We start from the raw sequence: 21,261 nt of genomic DNA, 5'->3' as shown, positions 1-21,261 counted from the left end.
TTTCCATGAACACGTTCTTGGTCATCGACGCTGGCCAGGTGGACATTACATGACTCGAATTATTTTCGAAAGAACCGACAGATTGCACGAGTCATTGTGATAATTGCGCAAGTGCGACGTATAACAATGAAGTTTTATTCATTTTGTATTTGTATTACATTTTTTAAACGCATGTTTAGCTAAAGTGCGGTCCGCTGTAACGTTACACGTCATCAAAGTGGCCCGCGAAACCATTTGGGTTGGCCAGGCCTGCTTTAAACGATTGGTTTACAGTTTTTTTAAGAAATTAAAAATGAGAAAACGAGCTTTAATGTATTCGTTTGCGACACATGGCTTCTTTCAAACTTTTTCTCGTCTGGATGAGTGGAAGGTGTTGATGTAAAAAAGTCTAACAACAATTTTCTTTGTTATAAACAACGTGGCGGCAAGTTTCTCTTACAAATGTCCACCGATCTGGAGGTGTAGATTCACCCCTAGAACGGATGACCATTACCTTTTATACACCCTGTACTCCAACATATATTTCATATTACGTTTCATATGCTTTTCTATTTTACATTTGACCATGAATGGAGGATATAGTACAAAGCAGGAAGGAAAAAAGTGTTGAGTTAATATGTTCTAGTAATTTTCCTGTTGCATCATTTACGCACCTGTCTTCGCAGGCATTGCATATGTATAGCGAACAAAAAAATGTACTCGACTGCTTCAAAAGTACCGCAGTATAGTGTTTACTTACATAATGGTCAGCAAGGTCATATGCATGAGATATCAAACGTTACTTACGAAAAGTTCAATGTATGTAGAGTTCAGTTTATCAAAAGAATAACTGGAAGGCGGAAACCGCTGTAAATCGAAATCGAGGTCATATCAGACATCTGTTTACATGAATTTTTTTCTTATTTTTGTGTGCCACTTTCACCAGTAGAGTTATTCTTATTTAGTAGGAGATATCTCGTTCTAATAATAAAAGTGTAAACTATGATAAGATGCATATGTTTATACTTGTGCGTGTTAAATAGCTTTCGACAATACAGATGTAAAATGCAGCGCAAGTAAAATTTAAATAAAAAAGAATTTTGTGGACATAAAATTTGTAACTTATTTCGAAGAACGTAGACGTCATATGAATGTCTACTGTATTTTTCAAATTAAATAATTTTCCCATACATTGGTCGATGCAGAGAAAATATATGCGTCGATTTAGAAGATAGTTATTAACGGAAAACACGGATTAGAAGTTAGAACAATTATACATATGATTGAATACGTAGCTAATAAGCAAAATATATGTAGTCTATTTTTTCAGACTTGTGTAAAATGACTTTTATTTTATATCTACAAAATATTCTACAACACGTTCCGAACAATGGAAGTCGTTCGAATGATTATATGAACAGATACTCCATGTACTGCTTGCCATAGTTTGTAATTAGTGCAAGACTGATCACGTGTTCGCAAAGAAACAAGGTTGTTTGTAATAGATACATATTTGACGAACAATCTGTGCTCGTTTGCCCATACCCGCGTAATCTCCGACAGAAACTTTTGTCGGTGAGAGCGTGCGTTTGTGTGTGTGTGTGTGCTCGACGGCGGAACGAAGGCGTCTCATGTTCAAACTCATTCGACGAGGAGGCGAAACCGCATGGCTAACGATTATTGACAGCTTTTACCGCAGCGAGTGAGAAAAAATTCAGGGGTACTCGGATCCGTCGGCTTGTTGAAAAAATTGGTCAGGAATTCACGAATTTCGCTAGACTCTCTCTCTCTCTCTTTCTCTCTCGACGTAACGAACCGTGTGGCTACATGCGCTGCGCGTAGTCGTAAAACCAGACTCTCTGGGCCCGACACCCTGCTGACCTTTAGTTATAAATTTTCCGCGTCGGTTGCCGAGAGGGTTGTCGAGGAGGCGTGTTTAATGCATCGAAAAAAAAAATCCGTTCCTTTCGTACGATGTTGAAAAAGTTCGTGGGTGAATCGCTGAGAACTGAATTCGGAACGGATAATTGAAAACATTCGTCGAAGAGAAGTAGGTATCTTACAAAACCCAGAAATTGTCACGTTCATTTTTAAATGATTTTCTATGATTTTATATAAAGGTACATCTTGTATGTATGTACATATATATTTCCCTATATTTGTTTTACATCTATATTTTACATCTTTGTTCATGTATAAGTTTAATATACAGGGTCATCCGTTTTTTGCCAAACGTTAACCAGCTGTAGAGAACCCCAAATGGAACAATTTTTACCTCTATCACTTTTCTTGTTTCGGCCTTGATTTCCAGATAATTGCAAAAAACCATCATTGTTTACATAAAATTAAATATCTCAGGACCCCAATGATGAATCTCGATGGTTTTTCCTTTGTTTAGTTTAAAATAAGTAGGGGCATCTTTTTTTAGCAAATAGTATTTACTATTTGCTTCAATATTTCTCAATTGCAAATACAATGGCTAATTAAAATATTTGAACATCCACGTTTACAACTTACTAAGTAACTAAAGTTACCTAAAACAATATAGTATTTGTAATTACAGAAAAATCTCAATATCATGACAGATATACATATGTGTAGTATTTACATTACCCTTATACGTATGTATGTAAATCCGTGCATAATCCACGAGTTAGGAAGATAATACATAAAATGTTCAAAGGGAAGTGTTTTATGGAAATTATTACTGGCAAAGATGACTCAACCGAATGATAATACGAGAAAATGTACGAAAATAATCAGTAATAACGCATTCGTTCGAACGCATCGGTGACTCATCGATGAAGCGTGCTCGCACTGAACGCATTCCGAGCACATATTCATCCCGGAATTACTGATTAATTTTAGTAATACGGTCTTAAGAATTTCATGTTGCTAAATCGGCCATACTGTTTTAAACAATTTAGTTTACCATTGCTGCTTTATGGTTACATATGTCGTTCCTTTGCGAAAATATTCTCCGCGGTTTTGCCAAAGCGACTATTCACGAAAAACACGAACCAATCAGAGCGCGACTACAGCGGACAAATTCCGGCTCGGTGACAGGCCCCGCTGAGCGTGCCGTTGGTATTGGCCGAGCCAGAATCCGTCCGCTGTGGTCGTGTTCTGATTGGTCCGCGGTTTTCGTGAATAACTCCTTCTTCGAATATTTTCACAAAAGGAAAAGTCACTTGAAATGACCTCGGGAATTACCCCTTTCAGGAAAGTACAATAAAGTACAAAATCACTTGCTCCTGATTTGTTCTTTTAGAAATATTAAAATTATAAATATGATTTCCTGAGAAATTTTCTTAGCGAACTTCTTTATCGAAGTACATATTTAAACAAAACTGGTTCGAAATCTAAATAAATGCAATTTTCTCCTTATTACAAGGCAATGTATGTCGATTACGTTTTAGCGCTCGGTAATTCTAACGTTAATGAAACATCGTAAATACTAAGACTGCTATAAAACTACGCGATAATAAATAACATAATATTGTTGACTTTTCTCGTTCATTTCTAATGGATATTTAGATTAACTCGATGCACAACCGACGAATGCTTTGTGCAAGGTGTGATTAATTTTAATTCTCGTAACATGCGGCGTGACCTTTGTCGTACCATGTCCATCGTAATAAAGAAATGAAAAAATCATGTCAGTCAATGCGATCATTTTTTACGAGTGTAAATACAACGGACGAACCTCGCGTCGAACGGATTGACCTTTGTCCGAAACGCAATTTACAAACGGCAAACACGTGCGCAGAGACAGATTGAATCCTTGGTGACCCTATTCATCTCTATACGCCATGTTAACTGGGATAAGTTACAATATACGAAGACTATTTGATTAGACACTTGCGCTCGATGCATGCCATTGCTCAAAAATATTCGCTGTTTTGTATTATATGTAGCTGCGTTGGCGAAAGAAGATAATAAAATACAAGGAAAGCGCGTGATCTAGTGCCCTGTTATATTTAAATTGCTCGCAAAATTCGAACTTTCATTTCAACTGGGCGAAATGGTAAGTAACTATAAACAAAACATTCATCAAGGCATTAAAAATTATACGGTAACACTTGCGAAACATTAGTGATTTTTAATTTTGAGATACGGTCTCCAAAGAAGCCTCGATAGAAGAGTTATGACATATTTAAAATTTTTCTCACGGTATTCATGGCAAAAGCTGTTTGGCGAAAAAAGATAATAAAATACAAGGAACGCGCGTAATCTAGTGCCCTGTTATATTTAAATTGCTCGCAAAATTCGAACTTTCATTTCAACTGGGCGAAATGGTAAGTAACTATAAACAAAACATTCATCAAGGCATTAAAAATTATACGGTAGCACTTGCGAAACATTAGTGATTTTTAATTTTGAGATACGGTCTCCAAAGAAGCCTCGATAGAAGAGTTATGACATATTTAAAATTTTTCTCACGGTATTCATGGCAAAAGCTGTTTGGCTTAGGTGATTCACTCCACTATACGCATCGTACAACTTATTCAATTAAAACGCTACACGTAAAAGCTCATTATCGTCGGATAGCCACGTGTACTAAGTTAGTAACGTGAATAGAGTTCTCTTCCCACGAAATTAAATTTTTCTTTTTGCATTATGCGCGCCCTGAAAGTAACGTGATAATTTGAAAACTCTGTAAATTGAATTTAGTTCTTCCTTGCCGATTTAAGCATAAACTTCGCTTACTGGTCGCTATTAAAATCGATACTAGACTGCGGATCTGTACGCAAAATAAAAATGTTCTGCAACGATTACCGGACAGTAGGAGTTAAGTAAAAATAAATTTTATCCCTCGATAGACCTTTTACATTGAAAACATCATAACAATACTCTCTCTCCCTCTCTCTCTCTTAGATTTTTCGAATCTTTTACTATTTTATATTTCAACCACACAGTTTCTTCATAAATGCATCAAAATTCGCAGTCCAATAATTACTCTCAGGCTTTTTATTTTCACTATAGCTTGTAATGGGTTCTAAGTAATTATGAAAACTACATTTTATTCATATATTTTCCCTGAAACTCCGTTCTATGAACATTTTTGATCATTCAAAATAGAAGACTGATACGATCAAATCATTCAGCTTCTGGCAAATAACAAATGTCTGAATAACTTTGTTACGTACGCGTCCATATCTAAAGATTAAAATTTTGTTCTGTTTTAACCCTTAGCACTCGAATGGTGAGAGAGAGAGAGAGAGGCGCCACTAAAAATTGCTGTACCATTCTTTAAAATATTGTTTACAATATTAGATATGTTGGTATCTAGTCAATTATTAAACATTTAAGTATGGTACGAGGTATTATATCAATTTCGTATCCACCAAATTTAGAAAACCATTGAGAATGGAAATATTCTAGGTCGGCAGAAATGTTTAATTTTCCAGTTAAAATAGCTCCGAGTGCAAAGGGTTAATTCCCATAAAGTTCTAGAGAACGGGTCCCATGGAAATCACCGACACAGATTTCTCCTACAACATTTCATTAATTTTTTATTTATTAATTAATCAATTAATGTGGATTGAATGAAAGTCAGTGGAAAAACGAAATATGAAACCGAGTGTTCTTGAATTAATGAATTAATAAATAAAAAATTAATGAAATGTCGGAGAAATCTGTGTCGATGATTTCCATGGGACCCCTAGAGAACACAATAGTGCTTTCTCATAAATAAAATGACTAATTATTATATAATCTCCCACACAAGTTTTGTAGTTTTAGTATTACGCTGCTAATAGGCATTAATTTAAGTACGATTTATAGAATTCGATACAAATTGCGCGACATAAGCTACCTGTTATTAAAAACAAGATACAAACATGTTCGAGGAAAATGTCTTGTAATACTAGCGCGCGGTAAAAACCGAAGGATCGTTAACTTAATGGTACTAATAGACGTTGATCTGCAACCACTTGTTGCACGAGATACACGTTTCTCTAAAGTCTCTAGAATCGTCGCCGATAAACGATGGATGTAATTTATCTGCATCAAAGGATGCGTGGGTCTCTCGCAACGTAAGTCACGCTGTGTACAGGGAAAAGGATGCGAAATTCCACGCTCCGGCATTTACACACGGAAAAAGAGAACAAAGCTGTCTGCAAATTCTATTAGCTCTTCCGGAACGCATCGCGTATATCGTTCCCAGGCTGATTGCTGTCGGTACAAGCTCGAATTCTTTCAAGTATCAAAGCGGATGCTCGCGATCTCACTTTTTATTCACTATACATATTCCTTCACGTCAGTCTTATAATTTCTCTTGAAAATTTGTATCTCTGTAGAATAAATAATTACCTACAAACATGTCCAATTCTATCGTCGATAAGAAAGTTTCGGAAAATATTAAAAAATACTTTTGTCCGATTTGTGAAATATGAAACGGTAAAAAATTAGAAAAATTTAAGAATTTTGTAATGTTGTTTTACTATATGCAAAATATTTGAAAACTAAAACGGAACTAATTTCGTTTCGAAGTTTCACGTTTGTAGCGGTGACGTTTCAGAGAACTGTAGAATACGAATTGGAACCTCTTGATGTAGAAATTATTGGACCAAGTACTACCTACAGTCAAGAAGGACTTGCGAGAGTTTGAGAGTCCTCTCTTCATAGCTCGTTAACCAGGTAGCGATTTGAAAGAAGAGCTGAAGCCATAGAAGAGTGGGGACAATGGCATGGTGTGAGAGAGGTTTTTAGAGGGGACCTGGTTGGGTAGATTTATGCTTCAATGCATCAGTATTTGCGACAATTTTGTTCAGAAATTTCTGCATTGTAGACTTCACCTGTTTGATGAAGTTGTGCCTTTCAAGACGCGAAAACGAACCTACACGATTTTAATTTAGACATACTCGTATCAAAGGGATAAATCGATGCTGAGGAATCTAAAGAAAATTTCTACACTTGCACGATAAATGTTTAATAACTGCAGGAGAAGTGATCTTGGAATATGAATATTATTTACACCGTATATACACATTTGTTTCATAATACAATTGTGTAGCAATTATTTTTACAGCGGCAATACAATAATTTAGAATTTCATCATTCAGAGTTTCAGCGCGGACATCTCGGAAACTATGCGAAATAGCGAAAAACTGAATGGAATCAATCTTGTGGCACATTTTCTCAGCTTTAATTTTGTATAGAATGGTGTTATCGCTAGGAACCATAGTTTCCGAGATATAAGCGGAAAATCGGAAAATGGGACCTTCTACGTGCCCCCCTGCAGCCCGCTCACCTTCTAGGAGTAGGGACTTTTAGTATGTTTACCTCCTAACTAGTCCAAACAGAGTCCCAAAGTTAAAAATTGTGTTCCTTCCATTTCCCTCTACACCCCCCCTTATGAGCATTCATTGACTGGACTAAAAAATGAAATGGTTGATCCATAACAAAGCAATAGTTAAGTTAAAAAAAGAATGAGAATCAGCCTTTCGTGGACAACGCTACCGAGTCACGCAATATTCAATATGTGCAAAGTATCCGCCAATATTGCAAATCTACACCGCAAATTACGCAACAAATAGCATTCTGTAAATTAACACGTGAAATACGTTAAGTAGGTGTAGCATATTGTGCGTGAATTAGTTTGTTAACACGTTGGTTGCCAAATTACAACCGCCAGAAAATCCAACTAAATCCTGATGCATCCCGCAATCCCGATAATATTTCATTTCTTATCTCGTGAATTTAAAGTCGCTTCAACATCTCAGGTTATTCATTTTTACAACATACAGTTTATCTTTTAAATATGGTTTGCCAAGTGTATCTCGTTCACGAACGAGATTACTCATAATTGCTTGGCTTGTAGCTAAGTAAGTGTTTTCTTTTAAGACTGTAGATATTTTATATGTGCCACTTATGTTGTCGACCCTAATAATATAAATATGTATCATTCACGTATTAAATAACTGCATCAACTTATGCAAACTATCTTGCCCCAATCCAACTGAATGAAACAATGTTCTAGAAAACTCCTATCTGCTCTTGCTTCTAAGAATCTTCAAGTTTGATTTTATCTAAAGTGTCAACTAAGAAGTAGTTGATCTCTTATCAACTACGCGGAACGAATGTTTCTCTGAACGATTAGTTTTATCAATTACGATAACCGCGGATCAATGTAGTCTCAGATCGCAGAAAACAATGACGGTGAACGGATATAATCGAGCAAAAAGGCAACGAAAATGTCTGAGGAGAGAGGGATAGCTGACAAGTGAAGCGGCCATCGATCTCAATATTTGGCAATATCGAAAATTGCCTCGCGATTGGCCTCTCGTAAAATTCGCAAGACGTTCTCGTGCACACGGACGGCGCGGCGTAACTTGCAGCAGGACAAAGGGGAGGGAAATCGCGTGACGTAATAGACCCGCATAAAAGGCAATAGAAATAAATGATGCTAAATTGCTGGGTGGCTCGTTTTTAGTTCGCTATGCTGCTGCTGGACGAATGGGCGAAACAGTCTCGCTGCGAACGTGAATCTGCGAAACCACGACTTCGAGTTGTTGGTGGAATGAAAATGATGACGCGTTGCCGCGTTATCGATGTATTGTAAACTCTGTTACACCATATCGTCCTTGTGAAGATTATTTGCCGATTAGATAGCAGCGCATGCCGAAGGGGAACGAATTGTTCTAGCTACGTCATTCAAGGAATTAACTACGATTCGAAATCGTTCCATGTGTTCGAAGATGATGTTTAAACAAGTGATACAACTGGGAATCAAGTTAACGTTCAGAGAGAGATATTCAGACACTCTACCGGAAATTATACAGACTAAATTACTTGTTTTTGATTTTACAGTAATTTTTCTATAAAATTGTATAAATAATATATCATATTTTACGAAAGAATAATATGTTTTCTGTGACAACATTGCATTCATGAAAACATACGCCCATCCCGAAACAGACTCTAGCGTTTCAGTACAGTTCCTCCTCTTTTTTTATCCTTAACAAAACAGAAGCTATCCCTATCCTGATCGCATGACTCACCCCACACACATTCAGTTACTGGTAGCCGCGTGACCCAAAACGTGTTAAAAATAAATACTTCGATTCGCGTATCTGTGAATGGAGTCTAATTAGGTAAGAAATATTACACGCGAGATTAAGCAGATCACTTCCGACCTGCGTTATCAACATCCTTAAAAATCGAAATGTTACGAGTATATCGCACTTTAAAAAAAGACTACCATGTGGGAACATTTCTTCACGCTTAGTCATACTTTTAGTTGCGAGATTGAGCAGAAAAACGCGATGGTTTTCATTTTTTTTTTCGACATGCAGCAATGGACGCAAGTGGTTTTTATTTTCTTGCAAGCATTATGACAGTGTGTTTATTAAAATTTTAATAATTGTGATGTTTAAATTTAACAGCTCAGTTTATTCAGAAAATTTTTCGCACAAGCGCGTCAAAGTTCTTAATAATTGTGAGTCAAAAGATATTTCGCATTTTGACCAATCTGGCAGTCTTGTTAATATTATATCGGACAATTTAATTTGCTCTTAATAGATATTTCGTCATTTTGATCAATCCAGTAATCCTGATGTTAATATTGTATTGGAAAATTTAATTTGCTCTTAAAAGATATTTCGTCATTTTGATCAATCCAGTAATCCTGATGTTAATATTGTATTGGAAAATTTATTTTGACGAAATAAAAATATAGATCTTGTAAGTTATATTTCGATGTAAGATTATATCTGTTCTGTTTAACGTATTACAAGAGCCAATCTTGTTAGGCCAACATCATTTGCTGTAGTATGTATATTATAAGGAACATTTTCTACATCTCGTGTTTGAACATCGTTCCAGGCTATTTAACTTGTCAGATATTTTGCGTATGCAGTACCTTTTAATAGTACAATGCATCGATTGCATAGCCTGCGAAACTCTCGCTGAGCAGGTGTCACAGGCTTCGGTCGAATAAATAGCTCGACGACTGCAACTCGGTCACGAACAGGCGAATGCACTATGGCAAACAAAATTCCAAAATGGAGGGTATTATGGTGGCGCGTTCATGCCGAGAATATTATCAATCCGTAACGAGAAATTTCTGTTTCTGAATAGTTAACTGTTTCCATTATTGCAGTTTTATTGAGGTCAGAGTTGTAAAATAATAGCATACGAAAGATTGTACAATCACAAGCATAGATAATAATTGTTAGATACATATGTACTAGACACGCAGTAATTGTATGTAAAGACATGAATGATCTAAATTATGTATTTGTTTCATTACGGAGAAATTGAAACTAATTTTTGTCCATAATATCAAGAAAATACAAATACATACTACGTAATATGTTAAGTGCCATGCATGGTTAAATGGGCATAAATTGCATGATATAATTAAGGATATTTATGTAAGTGATTACAAACATCTAGGTAAATAAAATAGGATTTTTAAATTGTATTTTTATGTCAATTTTTGTCTTTTAACACGAAACGTGATTGGCAGTATGTATTGCCTTATGCATTATAACAAGATTAAATATATTCATTTAGATTCTGCGCAATTTTTTGCGAGAAAATGTGGTGACTAATCAATAGACTGCGCATTTTTTGCATTTATGGCAAAAATGAGTGGGTGCAATTTAAAACAGTAGAAAGGTTACAATAATTTAAGAGTGCTAATCTATTTTTCTCAGCTTGTTAAAATTATTAAAGTAAGAATAAACTGTTTATGTGGCTCCAGCATACTAATCAACGCACTATTCGTTGATAGTAAAAAGAACTACAAAATAGAGATGACAATCTTGTAAATGAAGCTTGTGAGTGGCCCAAAAATACAATCGAGAAACGCGTGATTCTTTGATCAATAAGAAATAGTTGGGGTTGTTTAACGCGTTACTGTTCAAAATCGGACATTTCATATGCAACGACCTAGATAGATTGCGTATTTTATGCATCTATAACGAAAATGCGTACGTACAATTTAAAGCAGTGGCCATATTAAAAAGATTTAACAATATTAGTATTAGTTTCAGAGTTTAATAAGATACTTAAATGAAAAACATTCTTTATTTGGCTCCTGTATCTTGCAATTAATGTAAACATTTTTTATTTTGCATGAAATACAATTTCGTGTAAGAAAACACTTACATATTACACTAATTCTAAACACATATATCTTACTATGCATTGTATAATCACCACAATAGAATCTAGTTCCACACTATGTACCTCCTTTTACACGAAACAACTTAGCCATTTTTTTAGAGTCGTTACTTTATAAACCAATGGCCATAAAAGGTGTTAAGTAGCGGCCAAGCTTGAATAATTTAGCCCTTCATGCATCTCTTTAAAAATTAAATAGCGTTCTTTTAAACTAATTTTCACAAACGCTTTTTCTCAGTATTGCAAGAGGTATTTCTAAGCTAACGAACTTGGCCGTATTTTGTTTGATCTCACAACTTTTTACGACCATAGAAACTTGGCTCCTGTTTACAGGATGTTTTTGTTGGGATTTCTATTTCAATAATACTAAATTATCTGTTCCATCATTTCCACCTTCTTTTTTTGTTGTTGTAGATTTAGACTAAAATTGTTTAACTCTATTGATAAGTGTCTAGCTTGTTTGCGCGTAGTTTGGACATGACCATAACACGTGGTATAAAACCGTGTTCACCGTGACCGCACTGGTCGCTCGCATTCCGTTTGATGGCAACCCTTGTAAGGAAGGCCGCAAGAATGTAATGTTCTGTATCGACTTACCCAGGAAGTGATGAACCAAGATAGGTTGCAGTTATAGAACCATGATTTCTTTTCTCTTTTGTAAAAGTTTTGGAAGTATCAGGTTATCTATCTTGAACGGTACGTACGGTATAGGTATGTAGCGGCGTCTATCAACGTTCTGACGGTACAGTGTAGGAAATCGAGCGAGAGTTGCTATTATCAAGGACCAAAAGTAACAGTTATTCGAAGATTTTCTACGATAGAAATTATCAATACAAAATTGATAATCAACACAAGATATAAAGAAACAAAATACAAGAACAAAATGATGAAAAAATAAAAATAAAAAATGTTTGCATTGATTGCAAGACACAGGAGCCAAATTCATTCTTCTTTTAATTATCTTATTACGGTGAAACTAATACACTGGTGTGATCTTAAATCTTTTCAATACCTCCACTGTTTTAAATTGTACGTACCCATTTTTCTCATAAATGCATAAAATCCGCAGTCTAACGATAACGATATTAGTAAAATAAAATATACATATGTATATACGCTCAACGTAACTGTACATTCTTCAATCGGCAAAGATATAAATTTCTAGCGTAATGTAAGCGGAGTCGTAGACCGACTTCTGCATCGTGCTGTATTGGTCGCATTCAGTGTTCGATATAGCGCTGGTTTTGATAAAAGAAATGTTGATCTGCCGAGTCCGATAGTATGTTATTAGACGCGTCTACGGGACGAACGATCGAAAATCGACCGGTTTCGTATATTCTGGGCCGCATTGTTCGAAAGAGGGCTGCGCAACTGCTCGAAAATAGACAAGTCTATTGTACGCGTGGTGCGGAACGTGACAATGGACCCAGCGAGAGAGTGTGTGTGTGCACTGTGCACGCATGAAATCGATCGGGAAACTGACTTACGGGGACGTGTCCTCCTGGTGCAGTCGAACACGAGCGATTGTTTTCCCATATCGGCAAGGTCGCACGACCTTCGTCAAGGAATCGTGACGTGGCCGCCACGTTAGACCCCAGACCCCCGTCTATGGCGGCCAGGTCGTTGCCATCGCATCGTCACAGTACATTTAACCTTTTTGCAACAACATTGAGACCCGCGCCGCCGCCAACGCACGGAAACGATATCAGTGATGTAATATACCAACGATTCAACGTTTACTGTTCAACCACTTCTTCCTTCGTATCGCTAGGCTAAGAGCCGGCTTCCTATGCATTGTTATCGTTTATATAATCTGGTCGAGATAAACGCATTTCTGAACATCAATCGACAATGCATTACCGAAGAAATACCTCCTACTAACATAAGGATTTTATACTTTTGTTTAACGTGCACGTGACTGGTCAAAGCTCGATAGATGAAATGTGTAATGAATAGACTGCGGATTTTATGGATTTATGACAAAAATGCAATTTAAAGCAGTGGACATGTAAAAAATATTTAAGGACATCGATGTGTTAGTTTCAGCTTAATAAGATAATTAAAAGAAGAATACAATTTTCACTTGGCTCCTGTGTCCTGCAATCAATGCAGACATTTTTTATTTTGCATAAAGATCAGTAGTCTAGTAATGAAGGTTCGTAAAGCGTTTGTCTTACGTGGATTCAGGTAGAATAAATCGATTTCATACGGTATTTATCTCTGTTATAAATAAATATATTAATTATATATTAAAAAATATATGTATAGCTTTTGTAATCTGCCACACAGATATTATTGCGGATTCGAATCAGTTTTCAACGCAATTTTTGGAGTATCAAGAGCGTAATAATAATTCTTCAAAGATCTTTACGCGGGTTAATGACAACAAGGATTAAAAAAAATATGATAATCTGAATGTACATAGTTTTTGTACAATTAAGACATTAAAGTCATCTAATTCAGTTCGTGTAATCACATTATACAATACGAAGGTAATAATCTAAACAATATATTGCATCTTCATATTCAACAGATCATAACTATACTTATTATTTTCGTTCGGTTATCTTTAATATCTTCTAGTCATTTATCAACAAAGTAAATACACCATTGCAATCAATCAATTATAAAATCGTTAGCTATAAGTGGTTTTGTAGATAAGCAATTGCTACACAACTAAATCGTTAAAATTAAAGCATGTTTATATCTGAATTGAACGAATTTGTGTTACAATCAAAGAAAAAAAAACCAAGAATAATTAATCACTGATTGAACCATTTAATTCGTTGTCTTTCATATTGATACGTTAATCAATTTCATTTAATTACGCTCTACTCTATCACCGTTTTATAAACTAATGTCAATTTGATTAAAATGTACTATATAAAAATAGTACATACAATATACATATCTCGTACTCAATTTTTTATATTCAATGTGTCATCGCATATATGTATTCGATAATTCATATACATTGTCAAGGGGTATCATCACGTGCATGCTCGAACATAGTACATACAATATACGTCTTATACTCAATTTTTGGAACACAATTATTCTAATAAATCATTTCGATGTTCAGTGTGTCATCGCATACATCCGATAATGCATATATTGTCAAGCGGTATCATTACGTGCATGCTCGAATCGATTTTCCTTATTATAGGGATCGGTGGGCATCAACATTTACGAGTCGTTTACACGACGCAATATGGCGTACAGGGACCGGGAATGAGTATTATCTCGTACCCAATTACTATAATGACAATACTTTAAATCTGTTTCCACGCTGATAACGGTAATTACAAAAACATTAAGATCGAAAATTGTAACTGAAGTTACTCGATAAACGATACCCACGCGACAGACAATTCATCCATATATAAAATTAGTCGCCGAATGATTCTCGTCGTGGTCAATACAAAAGCAAATGCGCATAAAGACTCGCACAGCATGCATTTGCCGTACGAGAAAGGATGAAAAGAAATTGTACTCCGTATAATCGAATACTATATTGTTAGGAAGGATAATGTTGTTCGGTTACGCAAACCAATCGAATACAATCTATTGTATTTAAATCACCTCCGTAACCATAAAGACACGTAGAAGCAGTAAACGATTCAACGATCTGTGCTTTGAATGACGCTTCATACCTGTCTGTCAGCTCGAGCTCACGCTCATGCGTTAAAAAGTACTCCGATTGTTTACCATTTCTCGTACCCCTGTCTCGATTCAAATTTCTTTGAAAAAATTCTCTGCGTGGTATTTCGCGTACGTTTTATTGTCGTATAACATCACGTCCACTACGTTCCGTACCGTCCGTGTGTACGAGATCACGTTCTTTCATCAAAACACATCGAGTTTTCGCACTAGGATAAATCACGTGACTTTCCTCTAGTGTATATAGGTTTTTTGAATCGAGTGTGTGCGAGAAAACAGCGTTGAAACACGATTGAAAGCATACGTCTTTAAAGAGCGAAGTGTTTTTGTTGAAACTTACCGGAATGATTGAGACGATCCGCAACGGCGATCGAAAATCCAATCGGCGGATCGAGGGCCGGCGTCCCGCCGTGCCGACTTTAACAGTTTCAAACACTTCCGATGTCTCTTGAGTGGCACACTGGTGGAAATTCACAGGAACCACGAGATCCGGACAATCTCATAATCACGATCACGGTATACGGCTCGACGAGGACATTAAACTTTCTTTTCAAATTAAAACGACACGGTGGCGCGCCGAACAACGCTGAACCGCCAAACTATCCTGGCAACGGGTGCTTTGCTACTGTATGATGGTGTGCAGGAGTTCATTGTGTGCTCGGTTTTCCGACCGGCGATTGGTGGAGGGGATGACGGAGGACAGATGGTTGTGACGACGGTTACCGACAAGAACCGAGCCGCACCGAGGCTGATTCGTTCTTGCCTCGGAAGATGGGGTATCGGTTTAATTGACCGGCTCTGATAAATAGACGGCGGACTTTATGTATTCATGTATGACAAAACTCTCTGAGAAGGTGTAATTTAAAACAGTTAAAACATCACAAGAATTTCGAAATGCTGGTAAATTATTTTCAACCTATTAAACTTATTAATCCTTATGTACTCAACCAAAATTATTATTTAGAACCTTTTGTATTATATGCACAAATTCTCATTATGAGACACTATAAATTAATATTAGATTGCCCAAAAGTTTCTTTCGGAATGTGTTCCTTTAATTATCTTTCTTCTATCGATCGTATTTGCTGATAAATTTTTTAATGTTTTCGGCGCAACGGTTCGATCGTTTATTACGAATTATAAAGCAACTTTGCTAATTGTCAAACAAAATCAACGTTTCGATCCTATTTAGTTTGGATCTTTTGTTCCTTTAATGTTGCTAAATAAATACAAACAATGCGATAATCTTCATGTTAATGTTTTAGTACTTTCTAATATAAATTTGCATTATGCGCATAAATCGAAAACCAACTTTTGGGACAACCTAATGCTTATTTAGCAATATTAACCCTTTGCACTCGAATGGCGACTGTAAGGCGCCAGTAAAAATGGCCACACAATTATGCGAAACCGTTTCAATATTATTAAATTCATCTGTTTTCTATAAATTGTGAAAAGCTCAACTGTTACATGAGAAAACTGGTTCAATTTCATGTGCAAGATGTAAAAAAGATTCTGTTACATAGAATAAAAATGTTCTGGGTCGAAAGAAATGATTTTGATTTTCGAATTAAAATTGCTTCGAGTGCAAAGGGTTAAAGGAACACATTCCGAAAAAATACTTTTGGGACAACCTAATATATTAACGAGTAAAGAATGGACATTCAGAGGAATTTTGTAACATCTTTAGAGTAACATTAACAAATTGTTGAAAGAAATATAGTAAATGGGTACCCGGTTGACTACATAAGGGTTAAGGAAGATACATATGGTTAATGTCTATATTTTCATATATTTACAGCTTTTATGCAAAACTATGTGTTTGTTTAATGGTAAAGTTTTTATATTTACATTATAGTTAGACATATATGTACATATTCTCCTTTTATTTTAACCCCATTTGTTGAACGTTAACTTATTCGGTAAGCTCTCTGGAGTGATTGGCCATAAAGACGGTGGTAACATCGAGTAGTCGTGTACTTCTAATGTCCTAAACCATGTAGGGTAGTTTGGTTCTTCTATATTGTTCGAGCTTCCAGTATTTTCGAAATAATCCTTAATAATATCGTCAGGATTAGGCCATCCATTTTCAGGCATCGCATGCAATCTCGATGCATTTTTCATATCAACTGCAAATATCATTTTTGTGAATATACAGTACAGTAGTACAAAACTTAATAATTTGTTCAATTTTTGGAGACGAGTTATTTATTATATACATACAGTAAATATAATCTACTAGGCTCTCTTACATATTACTATTACATGTTAAAGAAATCTCTGACTTTACTCTGTGTTAATAAATTAACAGATTGTCGATCAACAGTATTTTCAATGGTAAACAAAGCAGAGTAAAACAATTACTGCTGTTTTAGCTTGTTTAGCTTCCACAATTGTGGAAAATAATTCGAGTTAAGGGGGTAGACTCTCGTTTGCAGAATTGGAAACTCATTTCTCAATATTGCGGAGATGGGGTTTCTCAGTAGTCAAAAGCTCTAGATAAAAGATCAATCTAGGCCACAATCGCTCACAAAAGTCCTATTTCTACGTTTACATATTTGCATTATTTGGAAGCATACAGCTGCGCATGTAGCTGTATTCATAAATCTGCGACAGCTACACGCTGGAGAATAATGCAAATTACGCCTCGTAAACGTAAAAATAGGATATTTGAGGGTGATCGCGGCCTAGATCGATCTTCTGTTTAGCGCTTTTGACTATTGAAAGACCCCATTATCAAGAAATGAGAAGGCGCATCCTGCTTCCTTGCAATCCTAGAAACTAGTCTACCCCCTTAAAGGAAGTTTTATTTCGATTGATAGATGTTTTTCAAGTGCAGCGGAAGAGAATGAACAAAATTTTCATCTTATAGAGGTTTTCGAGTTATCGAGGGGTTCTGTACAAACTTTTTCCATAGAAAGAAATATGTTGATTACCATATCGTTGTAGTTCCCATAACATTTGTGGCGTGTAATGGGAAAATCTGCATCCAAGACCAAACGCACAGTCACCGACAGTTAAATAACGTTTACACGGTGTTTTTACGCGTTCTTCTTTTAATATTATCTCTGGGTCTAAAATATTAGTTATATATTATTTTCATGAATACTTACTACCAAAATATCAGTATATTCAGATGCATTTTATAATTTAGAGGTTATGTTTATGTTTTCCAATTGTCAAGAAATATTTTCGAAATTTAAATTAATAGATAATCACCTTTATACATATTGTAATGATCTGCGTGGTTTTTTGCATGTTGCAAACTCGAAAGATGTCTTTTTCTGGCTTCCGGGTCATCTTTAAATGACCTATCACAATAAGCACAATAATATCGCTTCCCCATAATTAATTAACTTGTCCTAAACGAAAGTGATACGCATTTGAACTTTTACGATTCAAGCGTACGTAATTGAAAATTGTAAAATAATATTTATGATATTTATTCGAAACTCATCAACAACGCGACTTCAAAGAAAACATTTCAGAGTTATCGACGCGACATCTAGCGTACTGCGTATACTGTTCGCCTAAATCGAATATCGAATTATGAATTTCGGCGCGTTGTAATTTGTAATGTAAATCGCTTTCTTGTAAGTCATATTGACTTCAATATGTTTTGCACTTCAAATTCACCCTTTTGCATGTCAAATTCAATCTTATGCAAATCAATTTCAACCTTTTTCAAATCAATTTCAACCATTTAAAATATTAAAAATTAATTAATTATTTGTTTAGTTTAAATTATATATTTATTTGGACACACACACGTGAATGGTGTCATTGCTGCGATGGAAACATTTTTAAGAGTCGATACTCGAATACGATTCAATAAATACATATGTACTTTCATTTCAAAAATTTATGAATCAGAAAATGGCTATAATCGATATATCGCACTCCCGCAAGAAAAGTGACACAACTCAAAAATGCAGCATTTGAGAAAAATCGACTTAAAGAATACTATAATACGTATATTGAAATAGTTTAAGCTTCTTTCAAATTTCAGGTAAGTATAATAAATTGCGAGATAGAGATGTGACGCTTTTTGTGCATGTCTCGAGGCACTTCATACATATTTCTCAATGACATAACCTCAAAATTGCCATTTTCTGTCTTGTGTCATTTGTCACTTTTCTTGTGGGGGTGCGATATGTATTATACATACATATATCTACACACAGTTTTAATGGACTGGTAATTACTTTTAAATAAGTATTTGACGTACATCTTTGCAATAAATAAAAATTTGAATTTCTTAACAATTAATTCACATTTCACTTGATTTTTTCTTCAAAAACTTACTTAAAAATACGGTACTTGTAAAAGATTGAAATTGATTTGCAAAAGGGTGAATTTGGAGTACAAAACCTGTAAAAGGTTGAAATCGATTTGCAAAAAGGAGAAATTGATTAGCAAAAGGATGAATGCGAAACCCGTAGAGGTAGAATCACGAATATTTCACAACATAAATCGGAAGCTTCGTTTGTACACTTAAAGGATATTTATTTTAAACAAACAGATAACATACATGGTACTGCTCGTTTAAACATTACAATTGTTTATTACATTCTTAAAATATAATTTACCGCAACACCTTGTGCGTTACTAAATCTAGATCTGTGTGGTATCGTCACGTACCGAAGAAAATGCCTATATTTATTACAACAATCTCCCTTATTAATTCCAAAAGACGAATTCGTAACTACAGAAGCTCCAATGCAATTAAATATTTTCAATTACACATTAATACTACGAGTCGGTTCGGGCAACAATTGTACTTACGGCAAATCAAGTTGTATAATCATTTATTATTTACTTCCAAGACGAATACTCTTGGAAGGGAAATTTTCATTCGGGGTAGAATATGGTACGGATCGCCTAATTTGACGTTTATGTCTTTGACTCTCGGCTGTTGGATGTAATATAATCTTAATATATGATAATACGCTTAAAAACGGACGTCTAATTCGTTCGTGAAAATATAAAGCCGATCCCCACTAAACGGCAATAATTAATGAACAGCTGTAATGCGACGTCATTGACGGAGATCACAAATATATTTGGTAATATCAATATTATTGTACACATATATAATATATAATATAAATACAATATTAATAGTATTAATATGTATATGTATATAGTGTTAATATGGGTTATAATAATATTTGGTAGAGAGGAGCCTCTTAGCACGTGTAGCATACAAATTGTAATCACTATAACAGGAATATAATATTATAAATAGATTTTAATGTATTAGAGTTCTTTCTACAGAATTTTTAGCGTGTCGTTGCCGAGACTCGACGCGTCACAGTGTGAATCGGCTTTTCAATATCGTGCGTTCAAATTTTTTCATTCGATTTCGTTCGATTGCCGCGATTATTTAATTGTTTCTTTATTTGAATTATCTGATTCATTTCTGTCCACGACCAATTAATCTCCATAGACATTTTCAACGATAGTAACACGTTTGTTAGCTTCCTAAAAAGCGGTAGATGAAGAGAAGTAAGAGATCTCGGGATAGAGAAAATTGTTACGGAGGATCATAGTTGAAAATTATCGAAGGATCAATTATGTCGAATACATGAGAATCGAAGAAATCTGATGTAATCTTGCATTATTTCGTTTATCGATCTCCTTTCAGAACTGAACTGAAATAAACAGTATATGGTATAACGACAGAGCGGATATAGGAAGTACACAGAGATAAACGAATGATTAATTTGTTTAATAATAAGATACCGAGACACGTGAATAAGAGAAGGAAAGAATGAGACGATGTACGGCGAGAGTACATTGGAGAGATTTTAGAGAGTCATCTCTTCGAAATGAAATGGATCATCTTTTTCACAGCACAGTTCCAGCACTTATACAATAGATTAAATGATAATAAATTGTTTTTAGTAATGTGCACTGTACAATATACACATCTTTTCAGACATTATACAACGTTTTTCCGTCGAAATCATTATTGAATCACGATCACTTTGCAACAAATTTCTGTCTGGACAAAAAATATCTTCCTATACGACTGTCGAATATATGCGTGTGTTATAATTTTGTATAACATTCGTTTTTTAAGCGTTGCTTGTGCACGTCGTGGCATTTTCATTTGGAACGCCGAGATACGTGACAGCGCACGTCGGAGATTGCTGACACATACTGAAATGAAAATACGCGCACGGAAAAGTTTTTGTATACTTGCATTTTTGTAATAACTTTACACGAGGAAGTAGATCATTATCAAAATCCGTTTCCATTAATAGGCTACTCTACACAGAGATAATGCATATTACATGAAACTTTTGTTCATAGTATGTCACAAAAAGAATTATCATATTGACCGCGAAGAATTGAAAAGTAACAAATTCTTTGTATGGTTATAAATAGATAGCGGATCTTTATGCGAAATTAAAAATTTTCCACCCGAATTTCAACAAATCGGAGTAACATGGAAATTTATTTTCTGAATATGTTCAATAAGTT

At 35.2% G+C, this 21,261-nt stretch overlaps 2 protein-coding genes across 3 annotated transcripts in view; both read right to left on the bottom strand.

The window, feature by feature from the left end:
• LOC143219132 (uncharacterized) overlaps positions 1-15,384 on the bottom strand; it is a 117,657-nt gene extending 102,273 nt beyond the window's left edge. For both annotated transcript variants that reach the window (XM_076444972.1, XM_076444973.1), the window contains exon 1: positions 15,113-15,384. The gene's annotated coding sequence lies outside the window, so the exon portion shown is untranslated. The remainder of the gene's footprint in view (positions 1-15,112) is intronic.
• A 1,209-nt stretch (positions 15,385-16,593) lies between these two features.
• Positions 16,594-18,267, bottom strand: LOC143219152 (zinc finger matrin-type protein 5). The gene is made up of 3 exons (XM_076445022.1): positions 17,992-18,267; positions 17,709-17,846; positions 16,594-16,901 (listed from the first exon to the last, which is right to left on the bottom strand). Exons 1-3 carry the CDS (start codon positions 18,116-18,118, stop codon positions 16,663-16,665), a joined length of 504 nt encoding a protein of 167 aa, XP_076301137.1. The 5' UTR covers positions 18,119-18,267; the 3' UTR covers positions 16,594-16,662.
• Between the last annotated feature and the right edge of the window lie 2,994 nt (positions 18,268-21,261).

The sequence above is a fragment of the Lasioglossum baleicum genome, unplaced genomic scaffold (assembly GCF_051020765.1).
Source record: "Lasioglossum baleicum unplaced genomic scaffold, iyLasBale1 scaffold0021, whole genome shotgun sequence".
Taxonomy (NCBI): domain Eukaryota; kingdom Metazoa; phylum Arthropoda; class Insecta; order Hymenoptera; family Halictidae; genus Lasioglossum; species Lasioglossum baleicum.
Note: the sequence above shows the minus strand (reverse complement) of the source record. Positions and strands in the feature narration are given on the sequence as shown.

Excerpts from the sequence above, each read along its gene's own strand:
- LOC143219152 (XM_076445022.1), bottom strand. The coding sequence starts at position 18,118 with ATGGGGAAGCGATATTATTGTGCTTATTGTGATAGGTCATTTAAAGAT. Across the intron at positions 17,847-17,991 it reads TCATTACAATATGTATAAAG|ACCCAGAGATAATATTAAAA; the intron begins GTGATTATCTAT and ends CTAATATTTTAG. Across the intron at positions 16,902-17,708 it reads ATGGGAACTACAACGATATG|TTGATATGAAAAATGCATCG; the intron begins GTAATCAACATA and ends TGATATTTGCAG.